This window comes from Heteronotia binoei, chromosome 5, assembly GCF_032191835.1.
Source record: "Heteronotia binoei isolate CCM8104 ecotype False Entrance Well chromosome 5, APGP_CSIRO_Hbin_v1, whole genome shotgun sequence".
Classification (NCBI taxonomy): Eukaryota; Metazoa; Chordata; class Lepidosauria; order Squamata; family Gekkonidae; genus Heteronotia; species Heteronotia binoei.
The window spans coordinates 156,463,907-156,490,954 of record NC_083227.1 but is presented as its reverse complement, the minus strand read 5'-3'; the positions used below and the strand labels follow the sequence as shown (position 1 = coordinate 156,490,954).

Below are 27,048 nucleotides of genomic sequence, written 5' to 3'. Positions count from 1 at the left end.
GAGCTTGGGAGTCTTACTGGAGCCTTCCTTGACAACGGAGGCCCAGATAACAGCTACTGCCAAGTCCTTTTTTTCATCTTAGACGGGTGAGGCAGTTGGCACCTTTCCTGCAGTGCCGCAACCTGGCAACGGTGATCCACGCAACGGTCACCTCGAGGTTAGACTACTGTAATGCCCTCTACATGGGGCTGCCCCTCTACCGACTGGGGAAGGCAATGGCAAACCTACCCATAAAAAGTTTGCTGTGAAAACGTGAAAGCAAAATCACCACAGAGTCAGAAACGACTGGTGCTTGTACAGGGGACCATTCCTTTCCTTATTTACTTACAAAATTTATATCTCACCTTTCTGCCCCATTTAAAACATAGATGGGGGGAAAGGGAGGAATAACAGTCTCCACCTGCCTAATCACAGAAGGCAGGGACAACCAAATCAGGGCCTCCGAAAATGACACTAATGGTTGAGCGTGTTCATAAGGGATAGGTAATCCTGAGAGCCAGTTTTGGTGCAGTGGTTAAGTGTGCGGACTCTTATCTGGGAGAACTGGGCGGAGGTTACAAGCATCGAGGCACTGCTGTTGAAGACGCAGCTGCGCTAGGCAGGGCATATTTCTAGGATGGAAAACCACCTCCTTCCCAAGATTGCTCTGTATGGCGAACTTTCCACCGGCCATTGAAATAGAGGGGCACCAAAGTAGAGGTACAAGGACTCCTTGAAGAAATCCCTTGGCACCTGTCGCATCAACCATCACCAGTGGTCTGACCTAGCCTCAGATCGCAAAGCATGGAGGCACACCATCCACCAGGCTGTCTCTTCCTTTGAGAACGCACGCATAGCTGGTCTTGAGGACAAAAGGAGATTGAGGAAGAATCGTACTGCTACAGCACCAACCCCAAATCAGACTTTTCCCTGCAGCCACTGTGGCCGGATCTGCCTGTCCCACATTGGTCTTGTCAGCCACCAGCGAGCCTGCAGAAGACGTGGACTACTGCACCTTTCTTAAATCTTCGTTCACGAAGTCAAGCCGAGAGAGAGAGAGAGATCCTATTATTTGACTTCAGCATCATGTAACACTATGCTAATGCTTACGCTTTGTGTCAGTTCTGTTTCAGATTTCAGCAATCCAAATCCTATTTCATTGTTTACTGGATGTCCCATCCTGTGATTGATTGACACTGTGTCTTGAGCATTGGAAAGAAAGGTGAATCATAAATAATGTAAATAAATAGATAGTGATGACAGTAAATATGAAAGGAGATTGGGTCAGCAAAAGAAGCTAGGGTATGAAAAGAGGATAAGTATTTCGAATTTTAGATAAGAGATTTCTATTTTGAATTGTAGGTGAGGGTTTTCAATTTAGAGCCAGCAGCTGAGGAGAAACTATGGCCAAATCTACACATGTAACAGAATGGGATGTTAGAGAAGACTATATTAATATTGTAAAATCCATTATAATGCACCACTGAAATGACTTATGATCACTTTCCCACTTATCCACGATTGTGTTTTCTGCTATCAGAATTTGGTCAAGAAAGGCAAGAAATGTAAGAAGGGCTATCATCGTCATCATGAACAGGTTACCACTATAGGTGAAGTCTCATTCGTATGTAAGACACTATAAAAGTTCAGTGTTCCATATGGAGGGCTACTGATTTTTTAAAAAATCTCAAAAGAAAAGAAATATAGAATGGAAACAAGTCGCACAGAGAGATGTCAGCCGATTGTGGCTCATTCCTTTTGAAGGATAATTACACTTAATTGCCCTTCGTTTTATTTTTAAGATTTACAAAAACTGTGATGAGAAATATACTTCAATATGCTTTTCCTATTGCATGGATGATGAGAAGTAAAACATTCTTCGACCCCTGAAGGAAAACAACTTCTAATTTCCACTGCTCAAATGACCAAAGGTAACATTTCACGAGTACCAGAGCACTACATATAGAAAAAGCACTACAGATAGAAAAGGTTCAGAAGTCTCTGAAAAGCAACTCTTGTGCAGGACCATAATAAAGCATCAAGAAGAAGAAGAAGAAGAAGAAGAAGAAGAAGAAGAAGAAGAAGAAGAAGAAGAAGAAGAAGAAGAAGAAGAAGAAGAAGAAGAAGAAGAAGAAGAAGAAGAAGAAGAAGAAGAAGAAGAAGAAGAAGAAGAAGAAGAAGAAGAAGAAGAAGAAGAAGATATTGGATTTATATCCCGCCCTCCACTCCGAAGAGTCTCAGAGCGGCTCACAATCTCCTTTCCCTTCCTCCCCCACAACAGACACCCTGTGAGGTAGATGAAGATATTGGATTTATATCCTGCCCTCCACTCCGAAGAGTCCCAGAGCGGCTCACAATCTGTTTTATCTCCTTCCCCCACAACAGACACCCTGTGAGGTGGGTGGGGCTGGAGAGGGCTCTCACAGCAGCTGCCCTTTCAAGGACAACCTCTGCCAGAGCTATGGCTGACCCAAGGCCATGCTAGCAGGTGCAAGTGGAGGAGTGGGGAATCAAACCCGGTTTTCCCAGATAAGAGTCCGCGTACTTAACCACTACACCAAACTGGCTCTCCACAGTGCTTTTTCTGATAAAATAGCAGGGGTCCGTTTCAAATTGACATTCATATATGTTATAAAAATAAACGCAACGGTGTAGAGTAGACTTCCAAAGAGACAACAGCAGTTTGCCAGTTTAAAAATATTTAACAGATTTCTTCCTTTATGCTGCAGCTTGAAACACGCCCTAAAATCCTGGTCCTGAAGGTTGGATCACCAGTTCCAGTTTTGGAAATTCTTGGAGATTAGGGGGCAGAGCCTGGAGAGCATGGGGTTTGGGAGGGGAAAGACCTTAGTGTGGTACAATGCCATAGAATGCACCCCCCCCCCTCCATAGCATCCATTTTCTCCAGAGAGACCAATCTCTGTTATCTTAAAACTAGTTGTAATGCTAGGAGATATCCAGGTTCATAGGTTGGGGGGCAAATCTGAGGTTTTCTGTGGGAGGGAGGAAATCAGCAAAAATTAGGGGTGCCGGGTCCCTCTGAGTCCTCAGCAGGAGACTTTGGGGGGCAGTCCAGGAGGGGGCGGGGACAGCCCAAACATGTTGGCATCATGAAGAACTGATGTCATCGCTTTGGGGACCGGGGGTCATGCGTGTTTAGACTCCAAGCCACGATTTCACGGCTTGGATTACAAGTGTGCACTACCTCTCCCAATTCTTCCCCAAAGCATTTAAAGATATCTTTTAAATGTTTTGGGGCTGAAGTGGGGGGTGTGCACATGCATTTGCACTCCAAGCCTCAATTTTGTGGTTTGGATTACAGGCACATACTGCCCCCCCCTTCCTTCCCAAAACATTTATGTAAATGCTTCAGGGAAGAAGTGGAGGGTAGTTCCGCAGGGCTTGCAAAACTACCCTCTTTCAACGAGCCTATAAGGAGCCCTGAAAGTGGCATCTAGCCATCTGGATATACAACCCACTGAATGCAGCACCTTTAATTTATTGTGGTTTTTAAAATGTTATGTAACTGTTTTAACTGTATTTTTAACTGTATCTTATCATGAATTGTATAATAATCATGGTACACACCATGTCTTGTTAGCCGCCCTGAGCCTGCTTCGGCGGGGAGGGCGGGATATAAATAAAATTTATTATTATTATTATTATTATTATTAGTGCCTACCCCTCTTCCTCCCTCCTGCAAGGTATAAAGGGCTCTGCAGCTAATCACAGGGCCACGTGCTCCCTGCTGAGCAGCTGAAGGGCCCTTTAAATCTTGCAGGAGAGAAGGGAGGGGGGGGTGCTGCTGGCAGTGGTGGGACTTGCGGATGGGGCTCCCCCCCACTGGCAAGCTGGCTGCTGGCCAGGCCCGTAGCCACAGTGGGGGCCAGGCCACTCCATCCAACCCCCCTTCCATTAGCATGGCCCCTCCATTGGAGCAACAGCGGGCCTGGGCCCAGGTGGCAGCAGCCTTGAGGAGTGGAATCGCCCTGCCTTACCGCTGCATTGGAGAGGGGCAAGCCGGGTTGCGGTGGGGCTGGCGCGAAGCGTGGCCAGACTCCAATGCCCTAAAGTAGGCAAACACCCAGCCAGCAGCAAAACAAAAGGTAGTTGCTGACATGGGCATTGGAGAGAGATGTCTGGGGGCACAATCAAAGCGGTGACGCAGCCAGCACGGCAAGAACCAAGCTTGCAGCAGGCAGGCAGGCGGTGAGTGAAGCAGGGAAAGGGAAAGAGAGAGGGAGCCCCCTGGGCACCTGCCCGCCGCCTTCTCTCCTTGCTTCCCAGGTAGGATGAGCGCTGTGCAGCATCCGGCCTGGACCCCAGGAATGGCCATTCGGGCAATGACTCGCTTAGTGGGAAGTGGGCTGTTTGCCCATTGCATGGAGTCAGGGATCCATTGGAGCAGTGGTGGGCCCAACGTTGCTCAGGAGGCGGGGGAAGGGTGGAGGAAGGACGGCCCAGCAGAATGACTGGAAGTGGGTCAAGCTGTTGAAGGGCAACTGGGAAGAAAGGCATCCAAAGGTTTTAGATGACTAGTGCAGCCCCTGTTCTCTTCCGATGTTATTTAATGCCCTGTGGCCCACCACCTAAAATTGTATACCTTGCCCCCCCCTGTCTAAAATTTTCTGGCTACGGGCCTGCTGCTGGCAAGTTGAAGCCCCCCCCCCCCCCCCCCCAGGATCTAGGAGGTAGAAAAATCAATGACGACACAGTCCGAGAATGTAGCCGAAACACAACTGCATCAAAGAAAACAACCACTTTGTAATGTACTAGACGAGACGTGTTGAAGGCAACATGCTTTATTAGCTGGTACATCACAAGAGGGCGAAACGCGGGCCGGGTCCCGCTTTATATACAATACCCGGAACAGCCCTCCGACTGGCCCAGTCCAATCCTGGCCAGTCAAACTTCCCGCCGCAGCTCTTAATTGGCGGAGTACTTTCGCGCGCTACACCGAGTGACCAGGGGGCTTCCTCTGGTCATCTCGGCCGCGTCGCTGCGCAGTACTTCCGGATTTCCGTGCAAGACACGACACACTTATAGCAAAAATTACAAAATTTCTATAATAAAGGTACAAATGTGTCCTCAAATTCAATCATAAGCAATAACATAGATCAAGAACAGAGTTCCGTGTAGAAAGGTAGTGTTCCATAGGATGACTCCAAGAAAATTTTAAAGTCTTTGCAGAGTAGTCCTACTCCAAAACAAATCACAAACAGAGTCCTTCCTTGGCGGCTTCAGAAGGAAAAAATCTTGCCTTCACGCAGTCACCGGCTTACATCGCGTTCCGCTGCTTGGCAGCTTCTTCAAAAGCCAACTTACACAGTCCTCAGACTGTCTTCTCTTACACGCCCCTCTTGAATATCTTAATGACAGCTTTAAGATATTCAAGTAAGCCATCATTAAGCCGTCATTAAGATATTCAAGAGGAGCGCGTAAGAGAAGACAGTCTGAGGACTTTAAATACTTAAAGCAAGAGCAAAATAAAAACCTACTATTGTATGTATAAAGTAAAACTGTGATGGTATTGTGGAAATGCCGTTTGTCAGCTTATATTGTTTAGATTTTCAAGCACCAATATTTGCTATTACTCATTCTTTTCCCCCAAACAATGCCTTTACCTTCCCCCTAGTTCTGACAAATGGCATAACACATGATCGGGGTCTCTGACCATTTTTCATGCTTTGTGTATATGTATGCTCTGTGTGGGATAAGGATTGAATTAGCTTTTGATCCTTATGAGAGCCAGAGGCACTCCTAGGGGGATAAGAAAATTATTTGTTTGGAGTCTAAAAACTGATAAACCAACATCCTCAGTAAATATGCAGCCTTTCCAACTGACATCGTACAGTTTGTACGTCTTATTGGAAATGCAAAAGATCTGTTTGCTCATTTGTGTTTAAATGAAGGCAAGCTTGAAACTGAGGTTACCTTTACTTTATGCTATTTCTGCTGCAAAAGAGGGTGTGTCCTCCAGCTGACTCCCTAGCAGTTCGTAGAGAAGTCGCTTCCACACCACTGCGATAGCAAATTAATTAGGCTACAGAATCATGCCATGTGTACACTTCTCTTCTCTCTTTGATATTTAATATTGCCATCATCTCACAGAGGTCTGAGAGGAGCAGAGCAGCTCTGATAGCTAAGACAGCTGGAGAAATTGCTGAGAATTTCTGAGTTTTGAAGGACTTCATTCTAAGGACTTCATTCTAAGGTTTGTGGGGCTGCCTAAAATTCTGAGGTGTGATAGCTGGGGAACTGCTCTTTGTTTGGTTGACTGCTCTTTGTTTGGTTGACTGGCCTAAGGGTGAAAGAGATTGAGAGTGATTGCTGATGATTGCTGAGGAGTGCCTCTACTCCACCCTCTTTGCATTTTAAGCTGCGCCTTGCCAAAGGCGCGAGCCTTTGACGCGAAGGGCTCTTGGCCTGTGGCTCTTCGCCTGGGGGCTCTCTAAGGGCCAGGAACCCAGATCCCTGATTTCCTTGTTCTCCAAATAAGGTAAGTTCCCAATAAGGTAAGTTGAGGTAAGGTAAGTTGACCCTCCAGAAGGGGGGCCACTTAAACAAGCAGCATTTAAGGAGGACTGTATATTTTAATATATATATATCATGAAGATAGAATGCCAGCAGGGGATTGGGGGCTTTCCAGTGTTTTGCACTGAGTGTCACATGTATGACTATCTGCCCAAAGGACAGAAGTCTTGGGTGTGTGCTCGATGCAAGGAGCTCCTGGTCCTCAGGGAACGAGTTCGTACCCTTGAGGCCGAGGTGACTGCCCTGGAGAGGCAGAGACGGTCAGTTAGGCACTTGGGGAAGACTCTCGGGGGCGTATTAGATGAGCCCCGCTCTGAATGTAGCAGCCCCGTTGCTGCCAGAGAGCGAGAGGGTCGAGAGGGAACAGGGCACCGTGCTGAGGACGGGGGGAATACGCCCTCAGAAGGGACCTCTTCTTCGGTTGGTGAGCGGGAATCCTTTCGCGCCAAGGAACCATCCCTGAGCAGGAGGAGAGGGGGGGTTTTGGTAGTTGGTGATTCGATCCTTAGGCAAGTAGACAGCTGGGTGGCAAAACCGCGTACTGACCGTATGGTGACTTGCCTGTCTGGTGCGAAGGTAGCGGACATTACGCGTGTAGTAGATAGACTAATAGACAGTGCTGGGGAGGAGCCTGTGGTCGTGGTGCATGTTGGCACCAACGATGTGGGGAAATGCAGTCGTGAGGTCCTGGAGGAAAAATTTAGGCTGCTAGGCGGGAGACTTAAGGCCAGGACCTCCAAGGTAGCCTTCTCGGAAGTGCTACCTGTTCCACGTGCAGGGCAGGAGAGACAGGCACAAATTAGAAGTCTCTATGTGTGGATGAGACGATGGTGTAAGGAGGAAGGGTTTAAGTTTGTTAGGCACTGGGATGCTTTCTGGAACAAGTGGGAGCTGTACAAAAGAGACGGTCTCCACTTGTCCCCGGATGGAACCAGGCTGCTGGCGCTTAAAATCAAAAAGGTGGCAGAGCAGTTTTTAAACTAAATCTTGGGGGAAAGCCGACAGGAGATGAAATGTCTCTTCTTCGGGAGGACTCGTCTCAAAGAGATGAAGGGTTAGCTGCTATTTTTTTACCGGGTAACAGACCAGAGTTGTCCACTGTGAAGGCAACAAATAATATGGACTGTCTGCCAGAGTCTCGAGGTGGCAGGAGGAAGGTGGCGGGCCTAGCTCGCCTGGGAAATTATAGATGTTTGTATGCAAATGCTAGAAGTGTTCGAAGTAAAATTGGTGAATTGGAATGTTTAGTGTTGGGAGAAAACATAGACATTGTGGGAATTTCAGAAACTTGGTGGAATGAGGAGAATCAGTGGGACACGGTGATTCCTGGATATAAGCTATATCGGAAGGATAGGGAGGGAAGGGTTGGAGGTGGGGTGGCTCTGTATGTCAGAGAGGATATACGGTCCAGTAAGACTGAGGTCAGAGAATTAGATTCACTTTTAGAAATGCTTTGGGTTGAAATAGAGGGCCCAAAAGGAAATTTAACTATGGGAGTTTGTTATCGCCCACCAAATCAAAAGAGAGAGGACGATTATAATATGATGGAAGGATTAAAGATAGCGGCTAAACGTAAAAACTGTGTCGTAATAGGTGATTTTAACTACCCGCAGATTGATTGGGTCAATATGTGTTCTGGTCGAGAGAAAGAGATTGAGTTTCTTGATGCTCTCAATGACTGTGCTATGGAGCAGATGGTCTCAGAACCTACCAGGGGTGGGGTGATCCTGGATTTCGTCCTAAGTAATGCCCAAGACTTGGTGAGAGATGTAAAAGTGATTGCGCCGCTTGGGAGCAGTGACCATAATGTTATTGATTTCACCGTTTGTATAAATAGGGAGTGGTCCAAAAAGACCGCCACAACCACGTTTAACTTTAAAAGGGGTAAATACACTGAGATGAGGAGGCATGTGAGGAGGAAACTGAAAGGAAAGGTACATACGGTCAAAACCCTTGGGGAAGCTTGGACGCTATTTAAAACTATAATCCTAGAAGCTCAGATAAAATACATACCACAAGTTAGGAAAGGCACAAACAGGCATAAGAAAAGGCCTGCGTGGTTAACAAACAAAGTAATGGAAGCTGTAAAAGGTAAGAAGGACTCCTTTAAGCGGTGGAAAACCAGTCCAAGTGAGATTAGTAAAAGGGAACACAGGCTGTGGCAAATCAAATGCAAGACTGTGATCAGGCAGGCAAAAAGGGACTATGAGGAGCATATTGCAAAAAACATAAAGACCAACAATAAAACTTTCTTCAAATATATTAGAAGTAGGAAACCAGCCAGGGAGGCAGTGGGGCCCTTGGATGACCATGGGGTAAAAGGATTACTGAAGGAGGATAGGGAAATGGCTGAGAAGCTAAATGAATTTTTTGCCTCCGTCTTCACTGTGGAAGATGAGAACTTTTTGCCCGCCCCAGAACCACTAATTTTGGAAGGGGTGTTGAAAGACCTGAGTCAGATTGAGGTGACAAAAGAGGAGGTCCTACAACTGATAGACAAATTAAAAACTAATAAGTCACCGGGTCCGGATGGCATACATCCGAGAGTTCTGAAAGAACTCAAAGTTGAACTTGTGGATCTTCTAACAAAAATCTGTAATCTTTCATTGAAATCTGCCTCCGTTCCTGAGGACTGGAAGGTAGCAAATGTCACCCCCATCTTTAAAAAGGGTTCCAGAGGAGATCCGGGAAATTACAGGCCAGTCAGTCTGACTTCAATACCGGGAAAGTTGGTAGAAACCATTATCAAGGACAGAATGAGTAGGCACATTGATGAACACGGGTTATTGAGGAAGACTCAGCATGGGTTCTGCAAGGGAAGATCTTGCCTCACTAACCTGTTACATTTCTTTGAGGGGGTGAACAAACATGTGGACAAAGGCAACCCGATAGATGTTGTTTACCTTGACTTCCAGAAAGCTTTTGATAAAGTTCCTCATCAAAGGCTCCTTAGAAAACTTGAGAGTCATGGAGTAAAAGGACAGGTCCTCTTGTGGATCAAAAACTGGCTTAGTAATAGGAAGCAGAGAGTCAGTATAAATGGGCAGTCTTCGCAGTGGAGGACGGTAAGCAGTGGGGTGCCACAGGGCTTGATACTGGGTCCCATGCTCTTTAACTTGTTCATAAATGATTTAGAGTTGGGAGTGAGCAGTGAAGTGGCCAAGTTTGCGGATGACACTAAATTGTTCAGGGTGGTGAGAACCAGAGAGGATTGTGAGGAACTCCAAAGGGATCTGTTGAGGCTGGGCGAGTGGGCGTCAACGTGGCAGATGCCGTTCAATGTGGCCAAGTGCAAAGTAATGCACATTGGGGCCAAGAATCCCAGCTACAAATACAAGTTGATGGGGTGTGAACTGGCAGAGACTGACCAAGAGAGAGATCTTGGGGTCGTGGTAGATAACTCACTGAAAATGTCAAGACAGTGTGCGTCTGCAATAAAAAAGGCCAACGCCATGCTGGGAATTACTAGGAAGGGAATTGAAAACAAATCAGCCAGTATCATAATGCCCCTGTATAAATCGATGGTGCGGTCTCATTTGGAGTACTGTGTGCAGTTCTGGTCGCCGCACCTCAAAAAGGATATTATAGCATTGGGGAAAGTCCAGAGAAGGGCAACTAGAATGATTAAAGGGCTGGAGCACTTTCCCTATGAAGAAAGGTTGAAACGCTTGGGACTCTTTGGCTTGGAGAAACGTCGACTGCGGGGTGACATGATAGAGGTTTACAAGATAATGCATGGGATGGAGAAAGTAGAGAAAGAAGTACTTTTCTCCCTTTCTCACAATACAAGAACTCGTGGGCATTCGATGAAATTGCTGAGCAGAAAGGTTAAAACGGATAAAAGGAAGTACTTCTTCACCCAAAGGGTGATTAACATGTGGAATTCACTGCCACAGGAGGTGGTGGCGGCCACAAGTATAGCCACCTTCAAGAGGGGTTTAGATAAAAATATGGAGCACAGGTCCATCAGTGGCTATTAGCCACAGTGTATGTGTGTATATAAAATTTTTTGCCACTGTGTGACACAGAGTGTTGGACTTGATGGGCCGTTGGCCTGATCCAACATGGCTTCTCTTATGTTCTTATGTTCTTATCCATCCCACCCCACCCCCGCCCCAATTTCTATGAGTCCATAGAAATCACTTTGCCAGCAACCCACCCATCCTGAGATGCCTGGTAATGTTACTCTGAATAGCAATAACAGTGGCAATACAATCACAAACCACTGTGGTATCCATGCTCGTTTGCAGTCAAAATTATGCAGCTTTTAAGAGATGGACTATTCCACATACATACTTTTTACATTTAAAAAAAATGGAAATTAGCTACCTGCTAAATATAACATCACTCACTCACTTTCATGGAGTGACCCAAACCACTAATGTTGCCAGATTGGCATTCTCCCACCTCTGTCAGGTCAAGAAACTTGCTCCCCATGACTTGGCTACAGTGAGCCATGCAATGGCCACCATCAGGCTGGACTACTGTAACTTGCTTTATGCAGGGCTACACTTGAGACTGACCCAGAAACTGAACCAGAATGCAGCTGCACATGTCCTTACGGGAATATCACTGAGAGGACATATACAACTGGTGCTCCATCAGTTGTACTGGCTCCCAGTTGAATTCCAAATCAAGTTTGGGTTTTAACCTTCAAAACTCTATGCAGTCTGAGATCAACATACCTTCAGGACCTTGTCTCCTGGCATGTTCCTCAAAGAGCTTTATGCTCTATGGACCAACATCTTCTGATGATCTCCAGCCCAAGGAATATCCACCTAGTCTCAACCAGAGTCAGAACTTTCTCAGCTCTGGTGCCAACCTGGTGGAACACTCACCCAAGTGAGATTTGGACCCTGCAGAACCTAATGCAGTTCCACAGGGCCTGTAAAATGGAGGTGTTCTACCAGGGCTATGTTTGAGGCAGAAGAAGTCCATGTGGTTTGGCCTCCTCAGTCTAGTTCTGCTATCATCTTGTCTTGTTTGTTTTCTCATCCACCCATTTGCCTCAGTTCTAGGCAACAGCTATTTGAGAGCCAGTTTGGTGTAGTGGTTAAGTGCGTGAACTCTTATCTAGGAGAACTGAGTTTGATTCCCCACTCTTCCACATGCAACTGCTGGAGTGATCTTGGGTCAGTCATAACTCTCTCAGAGCTGTTCTGCTCAAGAGCAATTCTTGGAGACCTCTCTTAGCCCCAGCTACCTCACAGGGTGTCGGTTGTGAAGACGGAAAGGGAAAGGAGGGCTTAAGACTACATAAGAACACAAGAGAAACCATGTTGGATCAGGCCAATGGCCCATCCATTCCTACACTTTGTGTCACACAGTGGCCAAAAAACCCAGGTGCCATCAGGAGGTCCTTCAGTGGAGCTGGGACGCTAGAAATCCTCATACTGTTGCTCCTCCCAAGCACCAAGAATACAGAGCATCACTTGCCCCAGACAGAGAGTTCCAACAATACACTGTGACTAATAGCCACTGATGGACCTCTGCTCCATATGTTGACCCAATCTCCTCTTGAAGCTGGCTATGCTTGTAGCCGCCCCCACCTTCCGTAGCAGTGAATTCCACATATTAATCACCCTTTGGGTGAAGAAGAACTTCCTTTTATCCGTTCCAACCCGACTGCTCAGCAATTTCATTGAGTGCCCATGAGTTCTTGTATTGTGAAAAAGGGAGAAAAGCAATCACTTTTACATCTCTCACCAGGTCTTGGGCATTACTTAGGACCAAATCCAGGATTGTCTCTCCCCTGATAGGTTCCAGCAACCCGTGGATAAATTCTCCATTATTTTCTGTGAGAATAAGTCTCCATAGGGAATCATGAGTACCCAGCAGACATTTCTCTCCCCTCCCCTCGCTTTCTGATTACCCTGAAGTGGGGGGAGGGCCTCCAAATCGGGGGATCCCCTGTCCCCACCTGGGGATTGGCAACCCTAAGACAGAATCTCTGCTGAAAGTGTAGAGGTATTTAATTGTGCTACTGTCTTCCATCAGATTGTTCAACTGTGAATATGTATTTACAGGGGTTTTAATGGCTGTTTATAACTATGCCCAATTGTTATATTTATATTAGTGTTACTGTAACCTGTCCTTAGCTTTGCTGTGCAGGGAAGGGAGGGCTAGAAGTCAAATATAATATATAAATAATAAACATAGTGTTGAGCTGTTAGCCAGTTTGGTGTAATGGTTAAGTGTGCGGACTCTTATCTGGGAGAACCGGGTTTGATTCCCCACTCCTCCACTTGCACCTGCTAGCATGGCCTTGGGTGAGCCATAGCTCTGGCAGAGGTTGTCCTTGAAAGGGCAGCTGCTGTGAGAGCCCTCTCCAGCCCCACCCACCTCACAGGGTGTCTGTTGTGGGGGAGGAAGGGAAAGGAGATTGTGAGCCGCTCTGAGACTCTTCGGAGTGGAGGGCGGGATATAAATCCAATATCTTCTTCTTCTTCTTAGCGCCACATTGCTTCCTGATTCAGTTTTTATATGTGCAGTGGTTACCAGAAGCACCAATGCACTGAAGTCTAAGAAAGAGCCATTAGGTATTTTGGTAAGCTAACAGCTCTGTGATGGCAACCTGAATGAGCCTCCGAACCTGATTGACAAGATCAAAGCGTGAGAGCTGACAAGGTGATGTACTGGCCATACTGCTACCGCCAATATCAACCATGAAAACAGGGTCAGCTCCCAAGATGTTCTACAGACTTAAAGCACAATGTATACTTCGGTAGACTTCAGTTTACAAATAATACTTAATCACAGCTGTATCCATTGTCAAGCAGTTAATCACAGGCAAGCATTCACCAAGTTTATATCTTGGCTGGCACAAGAAGACTGCGGGCCAATCAAGCAGTTTCACCACATATATTAAGGATCACATGTTTTAAACTATCCTCACTACAGGGCATCGCAGCGCTCATGCTGTTGGTGAACGGCGCAGCTTTCCTGGCTGATTAATCTCTCTCACAAAGATCCCACACTGGACCATAACCCATGAAATGCTGCATTTAATCGGCAGAAACATATACCCAATAAGAAAACCCAGTTCCCTAGAACGAAATGTCCTGCAATAACATGATCCAGTTCATACAGAAAGCAGCCCAGTGGTTACAGCGTGCAACACTGTGTACCCTCAAGTCACTTCCAGATTATGGTGACCCTGTGAATTAATGACCTCTAAGGTGCACTACCGTTTCACTTGCTCTTTCAAACTGAGGGCCAGGCTTTCATTTATCTCATCCATCTCTTTTCCTGCAACTTTTCTCACAGCATTGTTGGATTTTCCAGTGAGTCTTATCTTCTCATAACATGACTAAAGTACTATAGCCACAGTTCAGTCATTTTAGCTTCCAAGGAGACGTCAGGCTTGATGTGAGCTTGAATCCACTTATTTGCCTTATTGGCGGTCCACAGTATCCATGAAACTCTCCTCCAACATTGCATTCCAAATTAATCAGCTTCCTTCGTTGTCCAATTTCACGCCTATGGGGTTTGGAAAACCTGGATTCAGATCCTTCCTCGGCTGTGAAGGTCACTGGATGATATTGGGTTAGACACCCTCTCGCTGCCTAATGATGTTGTTGTGATGAAGAGTGGGATAAAGCTATACTTGACAGTGGTGATGATGTCCAGAGGCGCTCTAACAACAGTCACACCTTTCATTTGAAATGCAAACATGTGAAATGGTTTATACTCTTAACCAGGGCCTTTATCCTGGGGGAACAAGGTGGAATGGGGTTCCAGAACCTCTTCATGGAAACAAAATTCTCAAAAAAATGTTTAAAAGTTCATGAGGGGCACCCGTGTGTTTCTCCATTTCCCTTTTGTGAATTCCAGCACCCCTTTTTCCAGACATCCCCCCCCACACACACACACAGATAACACAATTAGTTTAGGACTCTGGCTGGTGGCAGCTTTCTGGTGTCTTGGGGAAAAACGTCCCCCCTCACTAACATCCTTTAATGGGGTGGTAGGGATCAAACTTTCTATATGTAACACTTATGCTGTACCACTGAGCTACAACCACACACTGAATAACCCCCTTCCCTTATATTACCTAATCAGGAGAGTCCACTTACAGGAACTCACCATATTCTGAAAATATAAGATCATCAGCTGTAACAGCTTCAAGTGCCACTTCTGTTTCCCAGAAGACATATTAATATAAGACGATTGTGCTACAGGACTGGATCATTAAGACCACAAAGTTCCCTAAAGAAAAATATTTATAAGACCAGTTCAAGTAACTTGGCCATTTATGACTGTCATTGTCACGAAAGCCTTTATTTATCTCCCTTTTAAAAAAAAAATGCTTCATGTTAACTCCATCATACTCTAACATCTCCCACCAACTGAAGAAAAATGGCTATTTCACATAAGATTAATTGCAGGGTTTTTTTGGCAACATATCCTACAGAGAAAAAGATCATGCGCTGTAGCCCAAAGCTCCATGGCAGCATAGATTTGGAGTTCAAAATAGAGCAATTAGGTCAAAGGAGACCTCTGTGGACCTGGCTGTTTTGCATTTGACTACATTCCACATCTCTTATATAAACAGATCGTGATGTGAATAATGAGATCATCACGTAAGGACTCCCCCAAGAAAAACGATATCAAGTTAGAACAGTGGGGAAATGGCCCACTGTTTCCTTACTACTAAAAGCAGAGCAGCTGGTTTGAAATCCCAGCAAAAGAACCAACCCGTGTTTGTAAACAGCTGCTCTGTAGCCACAGCCTTGAATTCTACCAAGGCTGCAGTTCAATATAGTCAGGGTTTATAAAACATCATAATTATGGCAGGTGAGGTATGTATTAAGAGCAGCTCACTTGTTGCAAGAGAAGCACTGCAGCCCTTTAGAGAAGGTTCGTCAAAGACAGTAAGCCCGCCCCCTCCCACCCCGGTCTAGGTAGAGGGAAGGTTTTGCCCTCACTCCACCAGAAATATTCCTAACTGCAGTGCTCATTTCCCCATGACAAACAAAGGCATTTATTCACCTTTATGCTGTAAATTTGGTGCCTTTACAAAAAAAGGAAAGGAAAGCTGGACTCAAGACTTTGCTCTATTGCTTCAGACGGAGATAGCAACCCACCTAACCCTTTCTTTTGAGAGTGCCTAGACAGAGTTTCTCCTAACAGGACACAAAAGCTCCTCAGAGCAGACACCAGGCTGCCATGGTCTTTGGCAAACCACCCACACTGCCGCAATCAATAACGTGGAGAAGAGAAGGCTCTTTACGCTGCAAGCTCTTCCAAAGCAGATATTCCTGATGCGTGCATGCCATGCACAACTCAGCACAAAACGACAATGAACCTGCTAACTATTCACCCTACGGAGCACACCCAGCCCCCTTTCCCCTAATGCTTTCCCCTTACTTGGGAGGAAGCCCCTTTAAAAGCAATGGGGCTTACTTGGGAAAACATATTAAGGGGCCTACTAGAGCCCTACTCCCACCCACCCCCAACCTCACCATCTTCCCATTCAGGCTCTTTGAAGGAAAATAAAATTACCTGCTCTACAAGAACTTATTGGGCATGTGCACCTCTTCCCCTGGCCCCACAGCCTCCTCCTCGGTGTCCAGCTGGAGGTCAGAGGAGGGCAGTGACAAGCCCTCCATGAACAGCTGCTGGACGGAGGTTGGATGGGACAGATAGGATGGCGAGGAGTCATGCTCTGCTCCAGAGACAGCTGCTCAGGGAGACGCCACTGTGCTATGCTCAGCCCTTCATCTCGCCTCCAGTGCTCAGGATGGTGGCCAAAAGGAGAGCCTGGTCCAGCTCACCCCACCTCCATGCATCCTTCAGTTGCACTCAAGACAGTGAGGAGGCGCTCTCCACTCCAGAGAGGGCTGCACAGGGAGACGCCACTGCACTGCACTCAGCCCTTCATCTTACATCTGGTGCTCAGGATGGCAGCCAAGAGGAGAGCCCAATCTGCCCCCCCCCCTGCACCCTGCAGACGCAATCAGGTTTTGGCCCCAAGTGCCAGGACCCAGAAGGGAGAGGGAGGAGTGCTCTCTGAGGGGGCATGAAGACCACTCTGAGGCAGGAGAAGGGTGGCAACTCTTCAGCCCAATGGAAAAATCTTCACTCAAAGGATGATTAACATGTGGAATTCACTGCCACAGGAGGTGGTGGCAGCCACAAGCATAGCCACCTTCAAGAGGGGTTTAGATAAAAATATGGAGCAGAGGTCCATCAGTGGCTATTAGCCACAGTGTGTATATGTGTGTGCGTGTGTGTGACCTGAATGTGTGTGTGTGTGTGTGTGTGCGGGACCTGAATCAATTCCGCAGGGCTTGTAAAACATCTCTTTTCCAGCTTGCCTTTGAAACAGAACCTGGCTAAACTGATGTGTAGCTACCCAGCCATCTTGTGGATATTATGACTCATAGTAATTTAGCACCTATTTTATCTGTTTTAACTAATTTATTATGTAATTGATTATTTAAAATTGTTGTTTGTACTGTATTGTTTTATTGAACCATGGAATGCCATGCCTGTGAGCCGCCCTGAGCCCGCCTTTGGCGGGGGAGGGCGGGATATAAGAATAAATTTATTATTATTATTATTATTATTATTATTATTATTATTATTATTATTATGTGTGTGTGTGTGTGTTTGTGTGTGTATAATTTTTTTTCGGCCACTGTGTGACACAGAGTGTTGGACTGGATGGGCCATTGGCCTGATCCAACAGGGCTTCTCTTATGTTCTTATGTGACACAGAGTGTTGGACTGGATGGGCCATTGGCCTGATCCAACATGGCTTCTCTTATGTTCTTATGTGACTCAGAGGGCGTTTTCGCACTCACCTTCAAGTGGCGCGACCACCCTCTTCACGCCGGCGGATCTGCAGGGATTTCGCATAAGAAGCGCCGGAGCAGCGAAAAGAGCCGGCGACTTCCGTCGCAAAAGCCGCTCAAACGTTTTCTTGCTTCTTGGCGGTTTCCGTTTGAGCGGGTTTCGCGACGGAACTTTCCGGCTCTTTTGGCTGCTCCGGCGCTTCTTATGCGAAATCCCTGCAGATCTGCCGGCGTGAAGAGGGTGGTCGCGCCACTTGAAGGTGAGTGCGAAAACGCCCAGAATGTTGGACTGGATGGGCCATTGGCCTGATCTAACATGGTTTCTCTTATGGTCTTATGTTCTCAAAATCCAAGGAAGGGTCCTTTCTTGCCATTTGCCACAGATAAGTGTTGCTTTTTCAAAGCAAGGGGGGCCAACTATGGAGTTCATGCCACATTTTCCTGCTCAGTCAGCTCTGGAAAGAAAAAGCAGGGCTTTTTTGAGCCAGAACGCTGGCCAACCCAGCCGGAACAGCATTCCAGGGTGTTCTGGATTAAAAAAAAAAAAAAAGTCCTGGCGTTTTGCATAATGCTTCCAGCACCATTTCGAAAGTACATATATTTGTCTGAATACTGCCTCCTCCTGCAAGTATCTGTATGGGATTTGTAGGTTTCCCGTATTGTTGTAATTTCAGTAGGGAAAGGAAAAGAAAGGCAAGGCAGCATTCACCTCTTTATGTGGACAGAACAAACAATAATGCAAGCCTTAAGACCACAATGGAAAGTATAAGAAAATTCTACATAATCTTAAATGTGAGTTTTGGAATCTGGGTTTTGGAAAATATGCAAAAAGATATATGAGCAGCAGGCATTCTCCAAGATCTTGGAGTCACTGTACATTATTTGAACATTGTTTGCTTTCAGAAAAAGGCATCCTGTAGAATTATGAGCAGAAAATAGGACCAAACCAAAACACTGTTGCTGCAGTCACATGCTGAGCAAGAATCAATTTTTGTTAAGATGCAATAAAATAAGGGCCCCAGGTTACTGCACTAGTGAGTCTATCCACCTTCCCACTCTTATTTATTTTTTTTATTTTTGACCATCTTTCTCAGAGGGACTCAAGGCAGATTACACATAGCGAGCCAGAACGTCACAAGGGCATTAAATAAGGCAACCCACAGGCTGTCCCCAGCCCCTGCAGGGCTCTGATCCAGTCCATGAGCAACTGACCTTCCCCCACCCCTGTGCCTCTCCAGCTGTCCAAGTGGTGTGGGCTTGCTGGCCTTTTTTTCTTGCTTTTGTAGCCTGCACTGCAAAAGCAGTATGAAGATCTCTCCCCCCCCCCCCCCGTCTGCATGCCTCTTGGACTGTCCAAGAGGCATAGGCTGACTGGGCTTTCTTCCTTCTTTTGCAACCTCAGCTGAAAAAAAGCAGGATGAAGATCTCCCCTCCCTGTGCTTCTCAGACTGTCCAAGAGGCATGGACTGGCTGGACTTTCTTTCTGCTTTTGCAGCCTGGGTTGAAGAAGCAGGATGAAGATCTCCCCTCCCTGCACCTCTTGGACTGTCCGAGAAGCACAGACTGGCTGAGTTCTCCTCCCCCAGTCGCGTATTACATTTTATGACGTGTGTGGTCCAGCCCTCATTAGAAACGACTTCGGCACCCCTGCATTAAGTGATACAGAGATTACATAAATACAATCTTCCTTACAATAATATAGACACAGCGATATGGACCACAGTCCTTAATAATTTAGCCAAGCAAATTCATAAAGCCATTTTATGTAGCGAAACCATACTACCTGTGCAGAAAAATCCTTTTGAATAGTTCTGTTCCGGATAATTTGTGGAAGGCCTGGAGAATGTGATCCATGAAGGACTTTATATGTGATAGCTAACGCCTTAAACTGAGCAAGGTAACAGATAGCCAATGGAGTGTCCGTCGAGTGGGAGCAATTTGAACGCCCCATCTAGGTCCTGTTAATAGCTGAGCCACGGCTCTAGCTGGAGTCCTGAACTATTGTACTAACAGCAGCAGACGTGCTGTAAGAAGTCTAGAAGCCAAAAGGTGCAATCTGTGGAGTTTTTGAGACCCTGTCACTTTTTGCCGGGGAGGGGGGGAGATACACCACCAATTGCTTCACCCAATTCTCAATGAATGGCTGTAGTGACATCACCAGCTAGATAAATATACAACTTCATCCACCATATTAGTGTGTGGAGTCCGTTATGGCATCAGCAGCTAATTTAGGAGCCCTTTCCTTTACATTCTACAATATTCTGTTACAGAATAATCCCCTCATACAAACATAGAACATAGCTGGGATGGCACTATGCAGGTCTCACTGATGTGACTACAGGATGGAAGGGATGCAGGAAAGGCAATACCAGCTCAAGGTTAGGGGGCATGTAAAGGTAAGAAATAGGTCAGGGCAAAGAAAAGATGAACAAAACATAAAACAGATGCTGGCACCAAACAACCCACTCAGATGTAGCCCACCTTTATAGACACTTTCTGTACTCACCTACAAACAGACTAATAATTTTATATTAGTTAGGGTTTGTAGAATCTTTCGGGCTCAAGTGCCGTGTTCTACTGGAGAAAGTTTTTCTTCCAGACGTTTCGTTCTCGGCTGTGGAGAACATCCTCAGTGGCGTTGCAGCCGGAGCAGGCACTCTGACCTTCTTGGCTGCTGTGCATTGAGTGAATTTCCCTCACTCAATGCACAGCAGCCAAGAAGGTCAGAGCACCTGCTCCGGCTGCAGCGCCACTGAGGATGTTCTCCGCAGCCGAGAACGAAACGTCTGGAAGAAAAACTTTCTCCAGTAGAACACGGCACTTGAGCCCGAAAGATTCTACAAACCCTAATGATGTTACCAGCCGTGAAAACCTGAAATCTTTTATATTAGTTGTTAATTATATTGTTGGTTTAAGATCCTATTCTAACATGTTCTAGCGCTGTTACTGCTATCTAGTATCCGTATTTTAATTGGTGTCTTATGGTTTTATTTAATTTTATATTGTAAGCTGCCTCAGATACTTATTCAAAGATGCCAGATATAATTATACTAAATGAAAAACCATTGATGCTGCATAATTCCTTTCTAGAGAACTGTCATCACTAAGAGGCCACAGTTCAGGAACAGCTGCTATTACCCTGTTACCCCCCCCCCTCCAGCTCCCCCCCCCCTTCTATACCAATTGAGAACCTGCCAAGTCTGGGACACAGCTGCCCATTTCTCAGAAGCATCCTAGAACCAATCCAGCCCTTCCTTGCTACTACCCCACAACACATACATCCCATACCTTAACCTTCTGTATTGGGGGCAGAAGAATCCGAGTTCTTAATATTCATTGGGAGGCAGGGGGAATATAATGAATGTATCTAACATTCATGTTGAACTTAATGGAGACCAAGCAAAAGACCAGGGGGTGGGCGGGGAGGGCGGGGATTCTGAGATGCTGCATGGAAGACATCTAGCCCTTCAACATTCTTTCCCAATGGGATGTGTAGCTGCGGAAACGGTGAGTGGTGGGATTCATCTTCTGCAACAAGACCAACAAAATTCTCCATTGTAATGTAACATGCCCGGTTCGCTTGATTTGCATGCTTTACTGTTGCAAAATAGAAGATGGATGGTTTTTTGTTGCAGATTGAAATTGGAACCAAGGAAAGAATATCAGCCATTGGCAAGATGACCAGCAGCTGGTGGGAGCCTGCTTATCCCTTCCCTTCATTAAAAAATAAAAAACCCCTCATTACTCAACTGTCACAGCAGATCCTGCCCATTGGCTGGAGAAGCCAATGGGGAAGATGACCTGACCTCAGGCACTGGCCGGAGAAAACCAGTTTTTTGGAAGTTTGTATGCTGTCCCACACCCTCCTCTTACACAACACTTACATGAAACTGTCTTATCCTGAATCAGATCCTTAATCCATCAAAGTCAATATTGTCTCCTCAGACTGGCAGCAGCTCTCCAGGGTCTTGGGCACATTGCCTGCTGTCAGATCCTTTTAACTGGAGATGCCAGGGGTTGAACCAGAGACCTTCTGCATGCCAAGCAGAGGCTCTACCACTGAGCCCCAGCTCCTCCTCTCTAGAGTGCAGATACCTTCCCTTCTTCTTTTTAAATATCTGTGCAGTCTATTCTAACCTTTGGAGCTGGAATGGAATAACAAATAAAATATAAATTAATAAATGAATGAGTAAAATGGGGGGAGGGATGGAGATGAGGTAAGATAAGAGGACAGTCTTAGAGGAATCGCCCTGCAGTTAAAGGATGCACGAGCAGTAGTCCCACATAGCTCCAGTAGCCACAAGTTGTTAGGTTTTAAACAATTTTATTAATAACATATGGTTACAATATTTAATTTATGTCCTTACTTTCTCTAACCCATATGATATTTTCAAACCCCCCTCCCTCCATTACTAGACTTCCGCCAAAGTTATATACTTAAGTTCAATTAAAAAGGCAGCCCTAACCAATCAAAAAATCAATGTCTTTCTTTTCTCCCATTCACATTGAAAAATTGTCCAATGTCTTTTTACATTCCCACTCTTGCTCTATGTATTCTCTGAATTTCTTCCACTCCTTTTTAAACAGATCCAAATCATAGTCTCTTAAAGTTCTTGTTAGCTTGTTCATCTCACTCCACGATAAAACTTTCACAATCCAGTCCCATTTCTCTGGTATTTTTTCTTGCTTCCACAACTGCGCATACAATGTCCTAGCAGCTGAGAGCAAATACCAAATTAAAGTCCTATCTTCTTTTGGAAAAATTTTTATTTGTAGTCCTAGCAGAAAAGTCTCTGGAACTTTCTTAAAGTCATATCCCAAAAGCTGTTGAAGCTCCTTCAAAATGTATGGGAATCTCTGAGGTCCATGAAAACTGCTACATTCTGTACTATATATCATTCCCTAAATGCAAGGAGATTGCTAACATTCCTTTCCCTGATTCTATTATTCCTGCTTTAATTTTTGAAATACAAACTGAATTACCTCATCGTCCATGTTATACTTTACCTCAGTTAAAGGCTCTCAACTCGCTTTTACACCTCTTCCAGAACCCAGAATTATTTTCATACTTCAAAGCAAATTGTTTCACAACTGCCTGGTCACATAAATATTATTACTGTATTTATTTTGTATATTATATCCTATTCTTTCTCCAAGAATCTCAGAGTGGCATATAGAGGTCTCTTCATTTCCATTTTACTGGCAAGTTACCAGAGTAACTGGACCTAAGTCACACAATGAGCTTCTGACCACAGTGGGAATTTGAACCTGGCTTTCCCCAGACCCTAGTCTAATGCTTCCAGCACACCAAACTAGATCTCTTAACTGACTTGGCCAGTACCACACAAGTCATTTCATACTTGAGATATCATTTGCTCTGTGTTCCTAGGCCTTTTACAGATTTGTCAGACTTTTCCTAACAGCTCTACAGGACATGAGTAGGTAACCATCTAATACTGTTTACCAAGCTAAGTAGGCCCTTCAGTATGCTTGAATAAGTTTTTAGTATTACAGGAGTCGAGCTTTACAGATATCATAAGCGTCTGTAAAGATGCCCACAGTATGTATTAATAGGCAAGTCTTCCATTAGCCAGTCTACTCTTTTCCTATAACAGGCTGGATCTTACTCCTATCCTAACACACCACCAACCAAGCACAGTGTGAAGCCTTCTTCCATCCTAAAGAGACTTCCTTCAATTTAAGTGCCTCTTACATTGGAGGAGGATGGTTAGACTCAACTCATTAACTAACAGTTATTTATATGCCACAGAGTTAAAGCTTAAAAGGACTTTAATGTTAGGAACAACTGAACCATGCGCTTTTTGATTTATAAATACAGAAGCACACTTTTCTAGGGGGAAGAATCCCATTGCTCTGCTCTTCAGCTCTAAAACACAACGTTCTGTTAAATTGCCGCAGAACAAGCTACAAAGCCAACACTTCTCTTTTTTTCGAGGGGGGATGGAACGTTCTATAGCAAACAACTATGTTTCTTGATACAAATTTTTAATTAGAGTGGGCTTCTCAAGGGTTAACTTGATATCACCAGATTTCCCCAGGGAGTGTCACAAAAATCAACATATTCGTGCACTATCACATGCTAGTTTTCGAGTCACTAGGCTTTCATCAACCACTCGTCACAGAAACAACCAAAGCGTTACTTATAGACAAAAAATTTCAGTCCAAGCGCTTTAAATTGTTCTGAGGCTTTCAGAACCACTCTGCATGGAAACAAATGGTTAATCGTTGTGTGCTCAAAGTGAAGGCTAAGATGGACATTTTGCAATCCAGCTGTTTATTTAGGATTCCACATCTAGTTTACAACATACCTGTCTGACACATTAAGTGCTAGATCTGCTTGTCGTGTATGGAAACTGGTTCTTTGCGTCAGAGGTTATGAAAGCAGTGACCAAGTCAAGAAGCGTTTTCCGCTTGCAAACTGTTAAGGAACAGACGTGTTGCAATTCTTACTCCGTATTTAGTCCAGTATCACGTAGACAGTAACACTACAGGGGGACCGCAAAGCTACAAATCCCTACATAATTACACGTGTAGCAACTTATGCCAGGATGTCCCTCCGAATTTGCATTTGAGTGGCTGCATTCGTGCTGCGAAATGAAGCTGTGCTTTCTTTGCCAGAATACAAGTGGGGAAAAAAAAAATTAACTGACCTGACAAACGCTTTTCTCGTGTGCTTTTCCAGAACACATCCCATGCTTTGTTGGTGGAGACCCTGATACGTTCACTGAAAGATCTCCGCAAGCGCAATTTCCCCGGATATTCCATCCTTCTGTACAATCCACGGAGACAAAGCTAGCCCATTACAATCCAGCGGTCTGAGCTAATTTGCAGAAGAAAAAAAATATACCATCCTTGACAATCCAGGTCTTTCAGCTTCCTTCTTTGAGACCAGTCTGGGGGGAAAGTTGCTGTATAAGAAAATCTGCATGCAATTTGTTAACACCCCTCAGAGGCTGGGATGGAAAGAGGAGGGGGGAAGAGCCGGGAGGAGAAAGAGTGAGAAACTCATTCCAAACAATCTGGGGTCAGGCTGAAGAGGAAATAGCAAGTCCAATGGAGTCCCCCCTGACTTACAGCAGAGATGAGTTTTGCATCTCAGCTGCCACGCTTTATAAACATGTTCATTGTTCTGCTTTGCTAAAAATAAAAGAATTCAGCAACTATGCAACAGCTTGTGACGCAGTTCTCCCTACCACTTCCAATTTAACAGCACAAGTAACACAGCTTCCTCATTTTCTAGTTCTCTGTTACTTAATTCTCATATGTGTGGGCATAGCAATAGATACCATCCCATTATTGCTAATACTCAATGTTAGTTTTGCCTTAAGGACTCACCAGGTTGGTCATTTGGCCTTCCATCCCAAGGGAGGGACGGTGGCTCAGTGGTAGAGCATCTGCTTGGGAAGCAGAAGGTCCCAGGTTCCATCCCTGGCATCTCCAAAAACGGGTCCAAGCAAATAGGTGTGAAAAACCTCAGCTTGAGACCCTGGAGAGCCGCTGCCAGTCTGAGAAGACAATACTGACTTTGATGGACTAAAGGTCTGATTCAGTATAAGGCAGCTTCATATGTTCATATGTTCAACATAATACTCTTAGAGGTCTTCAAAAGCATCTTCTTCATAACTATTGGGTGCATAGGAGGGGGATAGGTTGTGCGTTCACTTTTTAACTCCAGGTAGATAATATTTGTTATTTCATTACGACAATCAATAGTGAGAAGCTGTTGAATGTTGGCAGTCATTTGCAAATGACAACTGGAATGCAGGAACAACGAAGGTCTCTTTTCTTACGTACAAAGTAAGGAAAAAAAAGAGTAAGTACATGGTCGGCTCATTGTGAGAACAGGAAAGTGAAATTGGAACAGGTGATAAAGAAAGGGCAGAACTGCTCAATTCCTACTTTTCCTCAATCTTCTCTTGTGAGGGAAATAGCGCTCAACATGGCAAAAAGTGAACATATGATGAGGGAAGGGAGTTGCAGCCTACGATCAGCATAGGGATAGTACATAAACACCTAGTTTCTTTAAATGAAACTAAGTCCTCGGGGCCAGATGTACTGCATCCAAGGGTATTGAAAGAACCTGCAGATATAATTTCTGAGCCTCTGTCCATTATTTTTGAGAATTCTTCGAGAACAGTCAGTGCCAGGAGACTGGAGGCAGGCAAAGAAGGGGGGAAAGGAGGATCCTGGTAACTACGGACATGTCTATACCTGGAAAAGTTTTAGAACAAATCATCAAACAGTCAATCCTTGAGCATTTAGAAAAGATGGCTGTGATTACTAAGAGTCAGCATGGGTTTCTCAAAAATAAGTCATGTCAGACTAACCTTCTCTCTCTTTTTTTTAGAAAGTTACTACCTTGCTGGATCAGGGGAATGTTATCTTGATTTCAGTAAGGCTTTTGATAAGGTTCCACATAGTATTCTTGTTGACAAGTTGGTAAAATGTGGTTTGGATCCTGTTACTATTTGGTGGATCTGCAACTGGTTGACAGCTTACACCCAAAGAGAACTTGTGAATGATTCCTCATCCTCTTGGAGAGGAGTGACAAGTGGAGTGCCTCAAGGATCTGTCCTGGAACCTGTTTTGTTCAACATCTATATAAATGATTTGGTTGAAGGAAAAGAGGGAATGTTTATTAAATTTGCAGATGATACTAAACTGGGAGAGGTTGCAATAGAGTAGGAGATAGAAACAGGATACAGGATGATTTTAACTGGCTGGAAAACTGGGCTAAGACAAGTAAAATGAATTTTAACCAATGGGGGGAGGGCCTCCGAACCGGGGATCTCCTGCCCCCACCAGGGGATTGGCAACCCTAACTGAGCTTATACACCCACAAAGGGACCATGGACAAAATAATTTTGAGAATGTGCCCATAATTCTTCCTTGAATCACTGTGGATCCCTGAATCCCAAATACAAGCCAGTTTGGTTAAAGCCATATTAAATATGACGAATGGCTATTGATAGGAAATTTATGTCTGTGGAATATGCATACAGAGATTTTATATGAGCCATTTTGCAATTCATGGAGGAAAATAAACACACTAGTTTCTATTAAAGAACAAGGAGGAGAAAAAGAGGAGACTGGATTTATTTCCTGCCCTTAACTTGGAGTGGCTTGCAATCTCCCTTCCCTTCCCCTCCTCACAACAGATACCCTGTAAGGTAGGTGGGGCTGAAAGAGCTCTAAGGAAACTGCTCTTGAGGGAACAGCTGAGAGAACTCTGTCCGCCCCAAAGTCACCCAGCTGGCTTAATATGGAGGACTGGGAAATCAAACCCATAGCAGTTGTCCATAGCTTGATTGGCAGCTCTGGGAGCCAATCATGGAGCTCCCATTCTGCTCTATAGCAGCAGACACCCTGACTCTGCTGCTTTCATTTTGCTGCACAAAGAGAGAAGGGTTAATTGTAGTGAGAGCTGAAGCTGAGCTTTCCTTAGAAAACCTGCATGGGGGGTGGGGGGTGGGGGTAGAACTCAGACATTCCAAGTCTAATCTTTGCCAAATTTGGAGGGGGGGGGTGAAGGAGAGCCTGCTGAAGACTCCCTGTGAGTTTTACACCTCCCAAACCAAATGAACCAGTTCAGGCAACCATATGAATCACGAAATGAAACGAAGCACTGGTTTGGGCAATCAGACGAACCACAAACCGACACGAACCACCATTTTCCTGTTCTGTGCCCATCCCTACTAGATTCCAAACAATATGA

General features: G+C 45.2%; 1 protein-coding gene across 2 annotated transcripts in view; it reads right to left on the bottom strand.

Moving 5' to 3' along the window:
- Positions 1-27,048, bottom strand: part of LOC132572982 (rho GTPase-activating protein 7-like) — a 247,050-nt gene that overhangs the window by 171,274 nt on the left and 48,728 nt on the right. The window contains exon 1 of one of the 2 annotated variants that reach the window (XM_060240612.1): positions 23,984-24,326. The exons of the other annotated variant lie outside the window; for it this stretch is intronic. Coding sequence (XP_060096595.1) covers positions 23,984-24,098 — 115 coding nt within the window. The 5' untranslated portion in view covers positions 24,099-24,326. Of the gene's footprint in view, positions 1-23,983; positions 24,327-27,048 lie in introns of those variants that run through there. 2 annotated transcript variants of the gene reach the window in all.